Source organism: Garra rufa, chromosome 9, assembly GCF_049309525.1.
Source record: "Garra rufa chromosome 9, GarRuf1.0, whole genome shotgun sequence".
NCBI classification, from domain to species: domain Eukaryota; kingdom Metazoa; phylum Chordata; class Actinopteri; order Cypriniformes; family Cyprinidae; genus Garra; species Garra rufa.
In genome coordinates this window covers 19081578-19101617 of record NC_133369.1, presented here as the reverse complement: position 1 = coordinate 19101617, position 20040 = coordinate 19081578, and the positions used below count along the sequence as shown (strand labels likewise).

Here is a 20040-nt window from a genome sequence, read left to right as displayed (position 1 = left end):
AGTTCAATGCATTACTTAACGAATATGTTGGTGGATTTTGATGTGAGAAGACAACAGGGGATGGACCTTTTCACTGGAGGAAGCAGTATTATGAATTATGGAATGGTATTTTGGCCAGAAACTACCATTAAAATGTATTATTGAATGATTTGTGTCTTACAGACACAGCTTTTCACTTCAAGGCATTGGGTGATGAAACAAACTCATCTACATCTTGGAAGGCCTGAAGGATTTTTAGATAACTTTTTCTTTAGAGCAAAGACATATTAGATTAAAAACCACAAAAGTTTAATTTCAATGGGTCTTGAAACAGAAGTGAGAGAGTGGAAATAAGATCAGGACATCCCACAGGCCAGACTCGAATCTCAGTTCCCATGAGTCAACACCCCCTGAGTGGGGTTATTCTATTTAAATTAGGAGACATCCTTTCTCTTATTAAATTAATAGGGAAGATCCAATTGCATAAGAGATGTTAAATGAAATTCCGAACCCTCATGGCCAAGAGTGAGTCAAGGCCGGGTAAATATGTAGTGAATTTCTCCAGACACTCTGTGGTGAGACTCATGACCTGTTCTCAAGTACAACAACCCTGACACTGTTTTTTCTTCTTTGTTTCTTTTATATGTGCTTCACTTTCCTTTATCATTTCCAAAATGTCTGTCATCATCTCTCTTTGAAGAAAAAACATGCCTCTCCAGCCATATCTTTTCATCAGAGCACTGGGGAACAGAATCAGAACAACTATACAAAAGGTAACCACAAAGAGAAGGATTTGCAAGTAACTGAGAGGCTGACACAAGTGAGAAGGCTAGATGAAACAAAGTATTCCATGTAATCTAGAAAAAACATGAATAGCTGGACTTTGTAATTTGAGAGTTTAAGGTTACTATTCAGAAACTCAGAATATGGATGGCCATGAGAACTCAAGTGACAGCAGTAATCAATCAAAACAATACCTAAAAAGCCTAAAATTAAATTTACACTTATTAAAGGAGCACAATTGCAGAAAACAAAGTGCTGGGCTCTTTAGACGTGCTACTATTCATCTTGCTACTTGTCACTTTTCAGATTGCATTTTGGTACATGTCAGTGTTCACTTTTAGCACTGAAAAGATTAATAATATTGGCTTTAAGTAAGCACTGCAGAAAAACACTTTAACTACTAACACTAACTGAAGGAAACATTTAATACAAAACAACACGGTAATGCACTGGTTGTTACTTCAAATTTCTTTTGGACACAATAGAGGGTCACTTTTTTCAGTGGTCAGTTACCCAGAAGCTCGGCCATATTGGAAATAATAAGATGTAAACAACAGCATGGATGGCACGATTAATGTACTCCTGAATACATTTTTCTGCTGATTTATGCTGTGTGAAACAAGAGACAAAATGTGTGGAAGCTGCTAAATCATATAGAGAAAGACATAGTAAACAGGAAAGGCCGCAATATTTTGACAAACTGAAGTTAATCGGTGGTAAAGTTACGTACGACCCTTAACCCTGGAAATCCTGGTTCAGTTTGGCCAAAAACAAATGCCTTTTGTTCCTCAGACAGTTTTTGCAAACTTCTTGATTTGTTATAACTTTTGGCAGTCTATAGTAACGTAACTCCAAATTTTTTTCCCGTTCCGAGCGATTAGTACAGCCCAAAACATGGCAATAATTGACCACTTTTAGCAGCAATAATCAGCAAGATATGTGAGTTTCATTCGGTTCAGTGGGATTGAAGTCATTCACAAGCTGCAAGCGCAGGTGTCCAAATAAGAAAGACAAATTCTTCATCGTTGCCAAATGGCACAGTGTATTTTCTGGTTTGGTTTAAATAGATTTAAGGAAAATATTGCTGTAATCTTCTTGTTTTCTGTGTTTTCATATAGCAATTGCTATGTTTTGCCGAATGAGAAACAACTCCAAACTAATTCAGTATGTGAGTCGTCCGAATGATTTTAAACTTCGCAAAATGATTTAAACCGTTACGCTAGTTATTTTGACCAACTTATTGCAAAGAACTGATTCAAAACAGTGATTCATTTGCAGATCTTTTTGCTATCAATAGTTCTGATTCTAAACCGACAGAAATAGACACATGAAAAATGTTGCTTGGGTCAGTACCGTAATTTGAACTTCAACTTCATCCTAACAGGCTTTCTTTTATTTTGACAACTGCTGACTGGCTGATCTGTTTTATTTAAAGAACTGGTTCTAAAGATTTATTTGCTAGATATCGAACTGCACTGCCTGTCGCTTAAAAGAATTGGTTGAACAGTTGATTCGTTTAAGAATTGGACTAAATTGGTCGCATGCTGGGCTGTGTTTTGGAAATAGGCTCATTCTCCAACTCCCCCTGAGTTAATAAGTTGATTTTTACCGTTTTGAAATCCATTCAGCCGTTCTCCTGTTCTGGCGATATCACTTTTAGCATTGCTTAGCATAGATCATTGAATCCTATGAGACCAATAGCATCGCGTTCAAAAATGACCAATGAATTTCGATATTTGTCCTATTTAAAACTTGACTCTTCTGTAGTTATATCGTGTACTAAGACCGGCGGAAAAAAGCTGCGATTTTCTAGGCCGATAAGATTAGGAACTACCATCCCAATTCAGCGAAATAGTCAAGGAAGTTTGCTGCCGTAACATGGCCGAAGCAGGCGCAGTAATATCATGCAGCACATCGCAGCACATCGCAGCACATCGCAGCACATCGCAGCACAACGTGACTAACTGCATGCACAGGGAGCATTCCCCGTTGGAAGTTACCCAACTGAGGACTAATTTCAGGCGCTGCGTAATACTACTCCGCCTGCTGCGTCCATATTACGGCAGCAAACTTCCTTGACTATTACACCAGAATGGGAGTGTAGTTCCTAATCTTATAGGCCTAGAAAATCACAGCTTTACATTTTTGCTGCCGGTCTTAGTACACAATATAACTACAGAAGAGTCAAGTTTTAAAAATAAAAAATATTGAAACTCATTGGTCATTTTTTAACGAGATGCTATTGGTCTAATAGGATTCAATGATCTATGCTAAGCTATGCTAAAAGTGATATCGCCAGAACAGGAGAACGGCTGAATGGATTTCAAAGCGGTAAAACTCAACTTATTAACTCGGGGGGAGTTGGAGAATGAGCCTATTTCCAAAATAAGTGGAGTGTCCCTTTAAAAAGAACCGGCTCATAAGAGTCATTCGTTTAGGAATCAAAGATGGCCTGAGAACTCATTGCAGTCTGACAGCTATAATTTTGACATTAATGGCCAGATGAACAATTCACACGTTACATTTTTATAGAAGAATAGTTTAATTTCAGCACTTAGTCTGGAACACTGAGCTGTAATCACTGTAAAGTAATAAATGACAAAAGGTTATATAAGCTACTGATTAATTTATTCCAATGACAACTTTTTAAGTTGTAATAGTTTCAAATATTGTGTCTAATCACTAATCACAGTCTCATGCTCAATGATTATATGTGAAGTTGTAAAATTATAGTTAACATTATATTTTTCAGACTTTATCATTTATTTGTTACATAACATAGCTTTGACCACAATTTACTTGGGGAAAACATGTTTTGCTGCTGCTCTCTTTTTTCTCAAAACAGTGTTAACCTTGGAAAGCTTATTAACCTTGGTTAGGCTACTGGCATCTTTCAAATGCCTCACTTCTTCAATATACAGTGAAAATGACCATCTGCCTGTCAGATAAATTCCTTCATGAACTGTCCATTCAAACAGATCCATTAGTCTGAATTATGGGTGACTGATGTATTTGTCTCTCTATGTTGTTTAGATGGAAGATGTCAGTTTATCTGAATTTGTCTCAAATTGCCATCCTAACAAATATCAGATAACTATGAGTCAAGAAATGGGTTAAGAGTTGTTTTCCACTTGCTAAACAAGCTGTGCCATGACAAGGACACTTCAGCTTACATCAATTCATGAAACCTCAATGTCACAGACAACAATGACAGTGTTAAATAAAACCAACCGAAGCTTCTGCACAAAGTGATCCCAGCAAATTGACAGAGCAGAGCAGTGACAATGTTAAGAAACCAGGCATTGGCTACATTCTGCAAGGCCTCTTTCCCAACAGGAAAAATAAACATGATGCTTCATTAAACGGTCTTCCATATCCTGCGATGCTCGCCAACAAATAATGTTCCAGATCAGAGCAAAAACTAGAGTGCTATCACTAAAATCTGCCCATTCTCTCATTCTGACTCAAGAAAAACAGCAGAGTTTGACACATTTTATTACTTCACAAAAACAAATGTCACCTGTCTAAATGGACTTGTTAGTTAAATAGCCCTGAAAACAGCTAAATGCATTGAGCTGATGCATTGATTTCAGGGGGACAGACAGACGTAAAAATTGCAGCAGTTTGAGTTTCTCTCCTGATGTTGAGTTTCCAGATCTCTTTTTTCTCTTATGTATGTTCTATTCTAAAGTGTGTTTCTTGTTCATTTCATGTCTTGTCAGTTTTAAGGGGTTTTGTCTAATTTCATGCCTTTCTTTTGTTCTTCCTTGTTCATTTGTCAATTTTCTGTATTTTTGAAATAAATATAATTTCACTTGACAAAAAGAAAACATTTGAGTTGTTCTTAAGCCATTTTGTTTGATCTAAGAATTGGTCAAAGATCATTTAAAATGTGACATACACCAGTCTAAACACATAGACACAACAGGAGCCATAACTATGATCTGAAGCATTTCTCAGTAACACGCACTTAGCTCAAGAAAGATAATTCAACAATAGATTCTAGTCTACCACAAAAATTGCATACGGTAAATATCAAATCATTTTCTGAAAGCTTTGAAATATTTTCAGTCTTCTTGTATTAACAAATTAAAAGGACACACAGAAAAATCAAACAACACCCAAGCAAGTGCTTTCAAAACAGTCTTGATGTTTAAGTTGTAGCAGATGAGTGGTACCTAATGAGGCATGTTATTTTACTTAGAGATTCAAACAAGTGGGAATGGAGCAACAGTTCTTGTGATCATTGCATAGGAATTCTGGGTATGTCCATTAAAATAATCTACCAGAGGAATATATTAAATTTAACATGCTCTGCCAACACTCAAAAATAAAGAAATGTTCTTGAAATGTTCTTGTTTCTTGCACAATTCAAACTTTTCTGAGAAAAAAATAAATAAGAACTGCAAGATATTGAATAATCTCAGAACTGTTAGATATAAACATGCAATTCCAATTTGCATATCTTGTAATTCTGACTTTCTCAAATTATTATTATTATTTTTTTTGTGATTTTGTTATTTTTCATCTCACAATTTCAGGTTTATATTTCAGAATTATACTTTTTGTCTTAGGATTGTGGGTTTATCTCTCACAAATTTGACTTTTTTCTCAGAATTGTGAGAAACAAAGTCCAAATTGTGAGATATAAACTCAGAATTATAAAAAATAAAAGTCTGAATTGAGAGATAAAAAGTCACAATTACCTTTCTTTTACTTCCATATGTTCCAGTCTTTTTGTATGAACCTGAATTTATTTGGCACTTGGTTGTGGACATAGTTTAGATTTCATAATTAGACTTTTTGTCTCAGAATTGTGAGTTTATAACTTACAATTCAGATTTTTTTTCTCAGAATTGTGAAGTCCAAATTGTGAGATATAAACTCAGAATTATAAAAAGGTCTGGATTTAGAGATAAAAAGTCCCAATATGTTCTAGTCTTCTTGTATGAATTCATTTGTCACTTGATTGTTGACATAGTTTATATTTTAGAATTAGACTTTTCATCTCATCACTGCAAGTTTATATCTCAAAATTTTGAGTTTATAACTTTTTTCTCAGAATTGCAAGAAACAAAGTCCAAATTGTGAGATATAAACTCAGAATTATAAAAAAGGTCTGAATTTAGAGATAAAAATGACCTTTCTTTAACTTCAGTATGTTCTAGTCTTCTTGTATAAACCTGAATTCATTTGCCACATGATAGTTGACAGTTTATATTTCAGAAATAAACATTTCGTCTCAGCACTGCAAGTTCATATCTTACAATTTTAGGTTTATATCTCACAATTCTGACTTTTTTCTCAGAATTGAGAGAAATAAAGTCACAGTTACTTTTTTTTACTTCCATATGTTACAGTCTTGCCTAAACTCATTTGGCACTTAATTGTTAACTTAGTTTATATTTCAGAATTAGACTTTTTGTCTCAGAATTGCAAGTTTACATCTCACAATTTTAAGGAATTTTGAGAATTTATTTCAGAAATAAACATTTCGTCTCAGCACTGCAAGTTTATATCTCACAATTCTGACTTTTTTTCTCAGAATTGAGGGAAATAAAGTCCAAATTGTAAGATATAAACTAAGAATTAAAAAAAAACTGAACTAAGAGATGTAAAGTCACAGCCTTCTTGTATGAACCTAAATTCAAATTTTGAGATATAAACACAAAAATTCTTAATTTTTTCTTAAGTCTTAATTGTGAGATATAAAGTTGTAACTATCTTTATTTTTACTTCCATATGTTCTAGTCTTCTTGTATGAACCTGAATTTATTTGCCACTTGATTGTTAACATAGTGACTGTTGAACCTCATTGCTATACAGTATCAGCATCCGCTCCCTTTGGGGCTATATTGTGCCTGCCTGGAATTTAATTTGACACCATTCATTCACAGCCTCCTTACATCTATGTGGTTAAGTCATTCACATGCCCACCCACAGGGTGACCATCCATGTGAAAAACTGCACATCTTTAAGAAAACAAAAGACAAAAGGCAAGTGGACTTAAGATCCTGAAAAAACCTTCTCTTTTTGTGTGAGCAAAGACTGTGACCACTCTCCCCATTCCCCATGGGAAGTTAGAGTAAAAAAGGCAAGCAAGCACAAAATCAGAGCAGATTAAAACTCCCTAGAGCCCCTCGGTGTGAGCTAAATCTCGCCCATTCTATACAAAACACTCTGTATACGTAATTCATAGCGCTCAAATCTGATAAGCGCTGGATTCGTGTAAGCTGTTAACATGGTCTTTTTTTTGTATCTTTAATCTTTACTATAATATTACTCATCAGATTTTAATTGCTTTAGCGCATAAGCTGATGTACAAGACTAGTCAAAGCTTACTAATAAATATTAATGACTGTGCTGTAACTCCCTGATATGTTGGTTAACCTTCAGTTGCCAAGACTTTCCAAAGCATATGTATCAGATTAGAGTTGTACATCACTATACCGCCTTAGGCCTGGCATCATTTATTTAGTTTTATTGTTTAATTCATGAGGGATAGAAACAAAGCCAAACGATTTGGATTTTAAATCAATTTTGACAGCCAAAGGAGAAGCCTTGTTAAAAATCAATAAATGCGATTTGACAGCTGCAAATTCTCATATACTGAATAATAAAGCATACATAACGTTGGTTATGTACAACAGTATTTTGTAAAGTTTGTTGCACACATCCACCTTAATTAAGGTTTGACAAATCAAATTATTATTCAGCATGATTCAGAGAGTGGGAAATAGAAAACACACAGTGGATCTACAGCAGAATAAGTGTGATGACAGGATGCAAATGTTGAACATTGTACATTTTAGATACAACATTTCCACTTTTTTCTTTTCTGAATCATTGTGGGTCTCCGTGCAACACACAGTGGTGTCTTGTTGCCGAATGAGTCAGTGTGTTTGAAAAGAAAATGATGATGAGTGATTCACTGATTCATAAAGACAGGCTTTTGATTAATTTCTGAATGAATCAGCATTTTTTAATGAATCAACTGGAATGAATTCATTGACTGATTCACTCACACCTGCAGAAAAGAGATACATTTACATAAACTATATGAAGGGTGCTAATAAAAAAATATATATATATTTACAGAGGTCATCACTTTGTGGGCGAACTGTGCTTTTATAACTGTGTGCAAAGCATATGATGGTCTGATTATTTGTGCACTTTATGGATAAAAAGTTTTTCTAGAAACTAAATCAAATCTAATAAAATGAGAAACCTGGTGTACATTTTGCCAAACTGTTTGCTATTATGGCTGCTAAAACAATCTGTGTATTCTGATTTTTATTTTTTAATGTTCAAACAAATATTGAATGTATGAATAAAATTGCTTCCTGCGCATTTTATCATGTTAAAAATATATTTTAACATTTGAGACTAACCATTTCCAAGCTAAATAGCACTAATGAATTACATCATGTCTCAGTTATAAATACTGTTCTGCTGAAACACTGTCTGGAGTATAACAATTTGTCAAAGAGAAAAATGCGAAGGGCAAATAACCACAGAGATTGCGATCAGAAGGCTGTTTGAGCGATCTGTGCATGCATGCATGTGTGTGTCTGTGTAGAGTTGGATAAGGGTGACTAGCACTTAATCTCTCTGTGAACAGTAGAGCACTTTCCTCATTTAACCACTTCACTCACGTCTAGCGCTGGAATGCTTTACCGCTGCCCTGTGGGTGGTCAGTATCTCCCATATGCACCTGGGCTGACATACATATATAGACACTGTTGGAGCCCGACCGACTGCAGCACCTGACCCTCCATGAGAGCTTACATGCTCTCCAGTCCAGACAAAACCAGGTCTGTTCCATCAACCTGTCATTAGCATACCGACTCTCAGTTGTATGTATATAGGCACTGTCCTAATAATACCCACAGATGCAGTATACTGCGATTTAAGGCGTGTTCGCAGCAAGAACGTTAACTATAACGATAACTACAGTTGATGTCAAAAGTTTACATACACCATGCAGAATGTGCTAATGTTAATTATTCTAATAAAGGGGGTCATACAAAATGCATTTTATTTTTTATTTAGTACTGACTTGAATATGATATTTCACATAAAATACGTTTACATATAGTACACAAGAGAAAATGACCCTGTTCAAAAGTTTACATACACTTGATTCTTAATACAGTGTTGGTACCTGAATGATCCACAGTTATGCTTTTTTGTTTGTTTGTTTAGTGATACTTGTTCATGAGTCCCCAGAAAAATTCTTTGGTTTTTCAGCATTTTTGTGTATTTGAACCATTTCCAAAAATGGCTGTAATGGAGATCCATCTTTTCACACACACAGGTTAAAACGCTCACTGATGCTTCAGAAGGAGAAAACAGGGGTGTAAACTTTTGAACAAAATGAAGATGTGCATGTTTTTCTTATTTTATTTAAATATTTTTTATTTATTTAGTACTGCCATTCAGAAAAGGATACTTACATCTTTCTCAGAAGACAAAATAAGTCAAATTTACCCTGATCTTCAAATTAAAAAGTTTTCACCCCTGGCTCTTAATTGTGTTTCCTTCTGGAGCATCAGTGAGCTTTTGAAACTTCTGTAATAGCTGCATATGAGTCCCTCAGTTGTCTTTATTGTGAATAGATGGATCTCAAAATCATACACTCACTGCTGGAAAGGGTCCAAATACACAAAAATGCTGAAAAACCAAAGAATTTGTGGGACCTGAAGGATTTTTTTGAAGAACAGTGAGCAATTTAACTGTCCTGGACAAACATGGGACTCATGAACAACTATTAATAAACAAACAAACAAACAAACAAAAAAACAGCTGTGGATCATTCAGGTAACAACACAGTATTAAGAATCAAGCGTACTGTATGTAAACTTTTGAATAGAGTCATTTTTATAAATTCATCAATTACAATTGTCTTATTCAGGTCAGTATTAAAATAAAAAATAACATGCATTTTGTATGACCCCTCTTATTTTGGTAAGATAATTAACATTTAGCAGATTCTGCAAGGTGTGTGCAAACTTTTGACCTCAACTGCATATCAGCGTTCACACCAATGCACAATAACGTTCTGATTATTATAAGCACATGCTGCACTTCTGTCATCTGCCGCTTTAAATGCTCAAGCTCTCTAAAGCACTATGGATTCTGCTTCTGATTCAATCTATCAAGAAAAAGATAAATAACATTAATAATATCAACATGACATTATGTTGCAGCCTCAACTCCCTGAGAAACTTTCTACAGCTTATTATAGGCTAGAAGTGAAACTAATTAAAATGTTTGAGATGCCAACCGAACATCTGTTAGTTTTAATGTTAGAAACTCATTAGTTTCTGGCAAGGAAAATTTTAAAATCTGGTCCCATGGTGGTTTAGTGTAAAGTTGGGCTTTTTCTTCCGTTAAGATTTACTTTATGCATCCTTCTGTAACAGAAGATAAAAAGCATTACTATTCAACTGACAACACTTATGTTCATTCAATATTCTGAGCAAAACAACTGCATTTCTTTTTTAAAAAAGGCATCTGGCAGAGAAAGATATGAAAATGCAATGGTGTCTGCCAACACTCAAATATACACATTATATATATATATAAAACATTCAAGGAACGTGATTCAATTCAGGAACATTCTTTCTACGGAATTAAATTGAATATAATGACCTGAGAATCTCAATCACAGCGCAACACCATCAGATCATGTGCATGCCTTTTATTAATGAAATCATTCTACTTAACGCAATATTAAAATTATAACTACATTTAATATTATTACTACATTTTTTGTAAATTGGTTTTCCAATTTAGTATAGTACTAAAAGATTTGTTCACTTCAAGAATAACAATTTACTGATAGTTTAATCACCCCCATGTCATCCAAGATGTTTATGTCTTTCTTTCTTAAGTCAAACAAAAATTAAGGTTTTTGAGGAAACCATTCCAGGATTTCTCTCCATATAGTGGACTTCAGTGGTGCCCAAAGGGTTGAAGGTCCAAATTGCAGTTTCAGTGCAGCTTCAAAGGGCGCTACACGATCCCAGCCGAGGAATACCTCTAGCCTTTTGCACTTAAAGGGATAAAGAGCATTCAGTTTAAACTAGACTACTGCACTAGCAATAGGCAGTAAAGACCTGCTTTACTTTACAGTAAAAAAATGAATAGCTCTGTGCTTGGTTACATTTGAAAGCCTTTGACGTTTTGCTTATTTGATTTACCTCACCCATATTTATTTTAATTTAAACTAAACTAAACTCAATCCCGTTCGAGATTAAACACACCACATTTGGAACAGAACAGGACAAGCTGGAAAAACAACTCTAAGAAATCTAATTTGGACAATTCTTTTCAAAACTGTAAAGAAGAACCTTGTTGTTTGAATGCTACCGTCAATACCACTCTGGATTGGATGCTTCTGCAATCTAGCAAGCATGCTAACCAGTTGGGTCAGTGCTTTAGTTAGCCTAGTTTACTTAGCCCCTGCTGGTAGATGCTGGAAATACACAACATGGCAGCAAAAAGCAGAATTCTCCACTCATGACCATTCAATTTATCAGTGAATTACGAATTTGATGTAGAAGTTTGTCTACATAAATCAATTACAATTTCTAAAATGTAAGTTTACTTAAAATTTGTCATCAGCTTTCCTAAATAACATTGCTACTCTATTGGAATGAATGGGAATGCTAATAGATTAATATTCCCCATATTCCAGACCTCTTTGTTTCTAACAATAGCTCAGTGACAACTGATGGCAATTGGCACACATAACAACCACAAGGGGGCCTTAAAAGTCTCTAGCGCTCAGCGCAAAAGGTGCCACATTTCCAACTGAGCTCTTGTTTTCCACTGCAAGTTGAATGGGCATCTGTTAGTCACCTGTGCTCCTAAAAGCACATTTCCCCGTGTGAAACAGGATCTGGGTTTGGATGCTAGGAGAGTTTTGTGCTGCGTTGTTTGCGTTTTTGGTCTCTGGCATGGCACGGAGCCAGAGGCCGGCACTGTTGGCCTCGATTCACACAGGCGGTCATTAATGAGAGATAAAGCAGAGGTCTGTGGAGAGCAGGGCAGCTCCCTTTTTCTCTCCTTTGCTCCACAGAGACCTCTTTCTCCTCACTCTCGTCTCTTACTGTGCAAAGCTTCCCGCAAACACAAGGATAATATCCTGCCTGCACTTCAGGCAGACACAGGGAAGGGCTGTTGAGAAGGGAGGAGGTCAGAGAGGATACCGGGGAGGGGCGCTGAGAGTAAACTCCAGCCTGTGGACGTGAGGCCTCTACGTTTTCAGTCCCACAGCATCAATTAGCATGTTGTCCTCTGCTTCTCTGCAGCTGAGAGCGAGAAAACGGGAGAACACTCAAGCCCTGTGATCGCCGGGCCCATGGGAAGGCAACAATGCGCCACTGGAGAACCACAGTGTACCGTGTGTACGGCCTCGCACAGCTCCTCTCAGGGGTCATTTCCTACCTTCTCTCTTAGTTTCCTTGTTTTGGTTCATGAGTTCTGGAGGTTGGCTTTTCAGAGAGCTGTATGAAAGAGCAAATGTTTCACTCGATGTGGAACTGTATTTGCAAGCGAGTATCACTGACTAAGCGTTAAATAAGACCCATCGAATGAATGACTGATATGTCAATGATTACACAAACCTCAAACTTAGCACCGTCCAACTGACACATCACAGTCCAGAAAATAAAAAAAGTGCGTAAACAAAGACGTAAGCGCTTGATCAAAGTACTGTGTGGTAAACAGTTACATTGGTCTGGCAGTTACAAACCTCAATGTTTTATATAAACATACTGACCTATTTATCTGTCTGTCGCTTGGTCAGACTGTCTCTATATAAAATGTGTTTTTTTTTTTTCAGTATGAATATGTTAGCCTTAAAGGTCCACTGAAAGGCTTTGAAACAGGCAGTGTTATTCTGTGTTTATGTAATTTAAACTGAAACGGGAAGACAGGGCGGGACATATCAAGCAGTCCTGCCCCTTTTTTTTAAATAGCCAATAGGGTTTCGTTAACATTACAGTTTGGGCCAAAGCTGTTGAGCTCAGTATAGGCACATTTGACAGCCACAATATCATCCATATCGCTATAAAATATATCATTCTATGTAGAATTCAAGTCTGAGTCTGGTACGTTTTATGGTCTGCACAGACTCACGCATATGATCCACTCCACACTATTGCGTCTCTGGACTAAAGCAGACTGTGCATGCTGTGGCATCTTATTTATATTTCCACTGTCTGAATCATTCACTTATCCCCTATATAGTGCACTAGTACGTGCCATTCACTGTACAGAAAATACTAATTCTGTGAATAATTGACCGATTTCAGCCGCAGCTTCAGCGTCTATTTATAGTGTAGGATTCACATTGTCGGAAGTTAGAGACTGTAAGTTATCTTGTAAATGCGAATTTTGTCATTGTTTTGAAACACACTAGCTTATAGACAACCTTAAGGCTAACATATTCATACTAAAAACCAAAAAACTTTTTTGATTTCAATGGGGACTTAAGTTTATTTATAAACTAGTGTGCTCCTAATTAATGACAAAAATCACATTTTAAAGATATAAGCATTCAAAACTTACAGTCTCTAACTTCCGCCAATATGGATCAATGATTTTGATTGCATCACCCTGTACTTCAGCTGTCATCAAACTTTCTGTCCAATCAAATGCTCTCTAGAATCCGAAGCGTCCCGCCCTCTACACTATAAATAGTCACTTGTTCACAGAGTTAGTATGTTCTGTATGATGAATGGGACGTAGTGCAGTATATAGGGATGGGGAACAATTCAGACAGTGTAAATATGCTTTCCATTGGGATAAAGCAAGTCTGGTTTGGCGTTGTGTCACAGACACAGTCTGCTTCGGTCTAGTCTTGCGTAGCCAGACCTTCAGACTGACGGCTGAAGGTCTGGAATGCATGGAATCCATTGACCGACATGTCAAACAACCAATCACGGTTCGTTTCGTTCAGCGTCACGTTTCAGGGCGTGGAAATGTCCCCACAACAGGCGGGCATGCAACAAGTCAGTCATTGAAATAACCAGCATTGAAAGTTAAATAAAAACAGGGAGAACAAGCAGTAAGTCTGTAATTTGTTCACGAACGCTGCAAAAGTGTATAACAACAATGGTGTCTGCATATGCACCACTTAGCAAAACACAGAGTAAACCAGTCTGCGTTTTGTTTCCCGTTGGACCGAAAATAAACGCAACACTTGCGTCACCCTAGCCTGGGTGTCCCCATGCTGCCTTCCGCGCAGCGCGATTTTATTCACGCTGGAAGGTAGCATGGAAACCATGGACCAAATTTTCACCTCAGATAGGGAACCAATCACAGAACGGGGAGGGAGCAGCAAGACGATGACGCCTTCTATGCGACTCACCGAAGCAGTTTGTTTATAACTATGGATCCAGCATGGCAGCAAGTTATCATTCGATGCAGCCGTTCACATGTCGCGCCTAAAAACGCGTGGAAAACGCTAGGCGCGTCGCTTTCTCCTTTCCAAACCGCTCTGTAGCTTGCGCATGGAAAACGCGAGCGCGTCGCAACTGGGTCGCTTCCATTATGCGCGCGCATACCGCGCGTCTACATTTGAAATAACGAACTTTAGCGCGCAAAAGACGCGACATGTGAACGGCCCCTTAGATAGTGTTCTAAGTAGTTTAGAACGCAAGTTTATTTTGAAAAAAGAGCAACTTTTGGCGTTAAACCATCGCTCTGTATACGTCATCCGGTATGATTGAAACGATTAGCTATGAGCTACGCACAGGCGCATTTAATAGACATTCGTAGCGCCCAATAAACGGCTCTGGGCATTCGTAAACCACGCCTCAAATACGAGAAAATGAACATGTGGTTCCCAGACCACGAATCATGACGAAGTCATAACGTGGTCTGCCGTTAGCCAGGCTAGCGTCACCCGGAAATCCAATCAAATTCAACTAATCAGATGACGACTTCGACATTCCTGAAGTGTTTCCAGTTAAGTGTACCAGATATGCATCAGACGTTTAGCCAACGTTCCGTGGGTATGACGTCTGAGGCTGAGACTAGCTCCAGTCCAGAGACACGATAGTACAGAGCGGATCATAAGCGCAATTTGAATTATACACAGAATGCTATATTTCATAGTGATATGGATGAGATTAGGAGGAGAAACGGTTAGACAAATAGCACTAACAAGTAGAAGAGATAACACCAAAATAAATGACACAATTTTCAAACTACACATCCTCAGCATCATTATAAGCACTGTTTTGCCTCGATAACAGTTCCATATTGAATCTAAAGGGGTAATCTATAAAGTGTTTTCACAATGCGTCCTAAGTCGTATAAGTCATATAAGCCACATTTGGCAGCACTGAATGTAAACAATGCCACTGAACCGAACAAAATTAGAATTTTGCTGATTATTACTGCTGAAAATGGTCAACTATTGTCATGTTTTGGGCTGTACTAACCGGGAAAAATATCTGGAGTACTATATACTGCCAAAAGTTATAACAAATCAAGGAGAAGAGTGCAAAAAACTGTCTGAGGAACAAAAGGTGTTTGTGGTTGGCCAAACTGAACCAGGATTTCCAGGGCAAGAATCTTCATGTTTGTTCTTATCATTTCCGGTCAGGTAGGTGAAATATTAGGCTAATATCTTAGCCTAATTATTACTGCTTGTACGTATCTTTTCCAACAATTAACTAAATATTGCGCCCTTTCCTGCTTACTAAGTTCTTCTCTATATGATTTAGCAGCTTCCACATGTTTTATTCATCGTTTAGACAGAATAGATGAGCAGAACAACGCATTCAGTTGTACATTAACCGTGCAAACCACGCTGTTGTTTACATCAGAGTATCGCCAGTATGGCCACACATCCGTTTAACTGGCCAAATCGTGACGTAAGTGCAAACACTCCATTAGACTGTGGCTGTCATAAGATGTCAAATGCGTCTTTACCGACTTGCCAAGCTGTTATATAAACAAAACGCTATTGGCTATGTAAAAAGGGGAAGGGTCTGCTCAGTCCTGCTCTGTTTTCCTGTTTCAGTTGAAAAAACATCAACATGGTGTCCCTTATTTTTGCCGTAACAAGGTTTTGTATATTTTATGGGTCTGGCTTCCGGTCTCATCTGCGTCCAGCTATTTTTAGCTGTACAGAACAGCTTGTTTTGCTGCTTGATATTGCAAATAGGTGTGTCTTACCATTTAATTTTTATTGTATTTTCTAAATTAAGCACATCCTGGCTAGTAATGCAAACAGTTTTACCGCACATTATTCTTCTCGTTATTTCCCTATAGTAGCTAATGAACCAGAAATCTCGCCCATAGGCTTACTTTTGTATTAAAGTATAAGTTGGATAGAATAATGCTGCACATTTCAAGGCATTTCAGTGGATGTTTAAAAATAGTGAATTTCAAAAAATGTTCATGTTATTTCCTTACATTCAAATTCAATGTAATTAAATTCTTCATTCTGCATCCATTCTCAATTCATCTCTGAATGGCCCTCAACCCTAAGTCTGATGTAATGAAAGGAACTGTTTAATAATCGCTCTGCTAATTATGATATCAATCACAGACAGGCTTTTGTGCAGGAGGTTTATTCTTTTGTTTACATAATCCTCTTTCCTTTATAATGTCAGAGATTTCGCATTTCACACCATTTTTCCTGACGCCTTCAGTAGAGGCTGATTCTCAAGTGTACAAAGAAACAGAAAAACCCGAGCCTCTCTCTTTTAATTAATCTCATTAAATCACGTCTCTGTCTATAAAACAAGACAATAACACTGAGTTTAGCTCATTAGACTCAAGGACGTGGGTGGAACTGGAAAGCCACGTCATAAAAACATGAAAGCATTAAAGCTGCTCTCACACCCCAAAGCACCACATAAGCTTTAAGTTGTGGCACCAGTCTGGCAACTTATAGCTCCACAAGCACAGGAGCCGCATTAATAAGCCATTAATCCAAGATTCAGTTTGATTACAGGAAAAGGGACCGTGGAGGGTAATAAACTGTCACTTCTAAATACAAAAACATCTTATTATGAGCACTTTGCTTCAAAATTGAATATAGCAGACTGAAAATATATTGAAATCGACACTGTGCCCGCAACATGCCCCTGAGCCACATGTCAACCCAAGTTTATTTTGCAGTAAGAATCTTTTGAACTCAATATCCGAGGTTGATTCTAAATATTTAACATCTTGCCGTTACAGAAAGACCTTTTCAGATTGACATGATCTAAAAACACAGCCTATATTCTTGAAAAACAGCATCACGACCTCTATAATGAGCGGGTCACTGAAAATGTTTTACTTCAATAGCCAGTTTTGATTAAAGAGCGCCTTTGCATCATTTAAAGGCCTGTGAAAATGTTATTTTTTAGCTGGGGTCAACATAGCTGAAATGACTGGAGTGTGCGCTAAAAAAAAGACAACACACAGACCCGTGATCTACATACCTCAGCCAACCCTATGCATTCATGTATACATAAAGACACCTTTCAGAGCTTTCTGATAGTGTGCACCTGGATTGAAAATATGACCTCATTCTGTGGCATCTCTTGTGGAGATTAGAAGTCATTAACCTTAATGACAGGCAGTGTGCTGTGTTGTCATCAGTAGCCGACATGTAGCAGAGTGCCAAGGGACGTGACGTTTAATCAGTCTATGGTCCTTCATTTCAGCACGGAAAAATGGCGCAAAGGGTTCAAGTGGACGGAAAGTCCACCTTAATGAAAACAAAAGAGCAGAGTGCAGGCACACGCAACAAATGTCTGGAAAAGTCCAAAGAGAAACTGAACAAAGATCAGGGATGGTGAGTTACAAATGAGGGTCAAACGGTGACAGATAAACTTTTTTTAAATGTAAACTGTGCTGGCTTTAAATTTACTAGGAATTGCCACTGAAAGTGAAAAAATGCAACTGCAAATTGTAGTAGTGAACTGTTTTCAGGTAATGTGTAGCGTACATAAAGTGTGTTTGACAGAAACTCTTCTTTAAAAAACCCTGAAAGTGATTGAAACACTCTAATTAATTAAAACAGAAATGTAAATCTAGCTAAATACACTACTAGTCAAAAGTTTTTTAATGTTTTTAAAAAAGTCTCTTCTGCTCACTAAGCCTGCATTTATTTGATCCAAAGTACAGCAAAAAAAAGTAAACTTTTGAAATATTTTTACTATTTAAAATAACAGTTTTCTATTTAAATATATTTCAAAATGCAATTTATTCCTGTGATTTCAAAGCTACATTTTTCTACATTTACTCCAGTCTTCAGTATCCTTCAGAAATCATTGCTGTTCAAGAAATATTTTTATTATTGTTATTATCGATATTTAAAACAGTTAAGTACATTTTTTCAGGATTCTTTGGTGAATATGAAGATCCAAAGATTAGCATTTATCTGAAATAAACATTATACACTATACCATTCAAAAGCTTGGAGTCAGTATATTTTTTTTCTACTTAACATAATCAGAATATTAGAATGATTTCTGAAGGACCATGTGACTGGAGTAATAATGCTAAAAATTCAGTTTTGAAATCACAGAAATAAATTACATTTTAAAATATATTCTAATAGAAAACAGTTATTATAAACAGTAAAAATACTGTTTTTGCTGTACTTTAGATCAAACAAATGCAGGCTTGGTGAGGAAAGGAGACTTCTTTAAAAAGCATTAAAATCTTACTGTGCAAATACTTTTGACTGGTAGTGTAATTTAATGCTATTTTTGACTGGTAGTGTAATTTCATGCCATTTTTTTTTTATATTGTGTGCATTATTTAAAAGAACTATGATTTGATTTTAAAGGTAGCAGCCAGAATTGTTCCAGTTAATGATTTATATCAATTATTAAGTTTTTGGTCCAAGGTGAAATGTCTGATTGAATGTAAATAAAAGAAAAGAATAAATAAATAAAAAGTCCAAAGGGCAAACATTGATCTAGCCCTTTAAATGTTTTCTCAAACAACAGTTTGATAACAGATTAAAAAATTAAAAACATAGTGAATCAAGCCAAGCTCTTGTTTACTTTTCTGTCCATTGTTGTTTGCGTGGTTTGGACTTTATTACACTGAATAAAGAGCAAAAGCTAAACACTATCAATGTTAAATATACAACAAATGCATCAATCAATTGGCCAAGGTTAGTAACGTTTTCATCCCAGGTCAGAATGAAAAAAAGTGCTACTGTACAAGTATACTGAAAAATTGTGTACTTTAACACTATAATTGAGCACTGAACTAGCAAGTCTTGCAGCTTTATAAATAATGCAACAAATTACATATAATTAGCTTATATTATCATAATTATATATAATTATTGAAACACTTGAAAACAATGCACTTCATGATCCAAGGAGTGAATGTTTTAACCAAAATGTAGTTTTTTAGTTTTTAACTCACAAGCATAAAAGCAAACAAAGCAAATATTTTAACTCTGCAGCATCAGTGCAAGATCTTGAGGTGAAGCCATAGCAACAACCAGTCAGCACCTTGGACAGAGACTGCTGTTGATTTTACCAAAAGATTATAAAAATAAAGATTATAGGTCTTTTATTGTTCTTTATTTTGAGGAACAAACTAAATGTGGAGGCTTATAACAGAATCTGAGGGGATAGAAGCTGTTATATGTAGGCTATATATGTTAAAAGAAACCCCTTAGGGTGGCAAGTCATGGTCCACGTCAGTTCAAAAGCACCTGTGAACTACAAACGGACTTGCTTTTGACACATAAAGCAACTGCGGACAAAGAAAGTGTGTGGCCCTTTAAGTCTAAATATAGTTCCTCTCGAAACTGATATCCACTGCCCTGCTATCGTATTAGCAAACAGTCAACACAAAATGTTATTTTTTAAAAACAGGTAAAAAAAGTTATTCAAACGTTATTCTTTTACCTTATTCAAGTGGGGGTTGCGTGTAACATCATACCCCCTCTTCTTCGTGTAAACAAAGGTCTTGCTTTGGTCTGCTGACTTCTGCATCTCCCACTCGACAGATTCCTGTTTGACTAAAGCGTGTGCCATGTTGCTTCCCCTTTAAATAGCGCTGAACTCAACAAGTGCACAAGCCGCATCAGACAGGAAGACGTTACACAGCAAGTGTCAACAGCGATTGCGTATGTGCTGTTATCGCCAAACTATTAGCTGTAAAAGTCGATAATAGACGGCCAAATCTTATCTGATCTTATTTTCACGCGGGGTTTCAAAGAAACTTTCCCATGGTCGGACAGGGAGAAAAGAAACCGGTGATAGTTGTCACAAATGCTGTTTCAGGATT

At 36.6% G+C, this 20040-nt stretch overlaps 1 protein-coding gene across 1 annotated transcript in view; it reads right to left on the bottom strand.

Moving 5' to 3' along the window:
* me1 (malic enzyme 1, NADP(+)-dependent, cytosolic) overlaps positions 1 to 19817 on the bottom strand; it is a 187566-nt gene extending 167749 nt beyond the window's left edge. Inside the window, exon 1 of the mRNA XM_073846945.1 lies at positions 19659 to 19817. Coding sequence (XP_073703046.1) covers positions 19659 to 19787 — 129 coding nt within the window. The 5' untranslated portion in view covers positions 19788 to 19817. The remainder of the gene's footprint in view (positions 1 to 19658) is intronic.
* Positions 19818 to 20040: the final 223 nt, after the last annotated feature.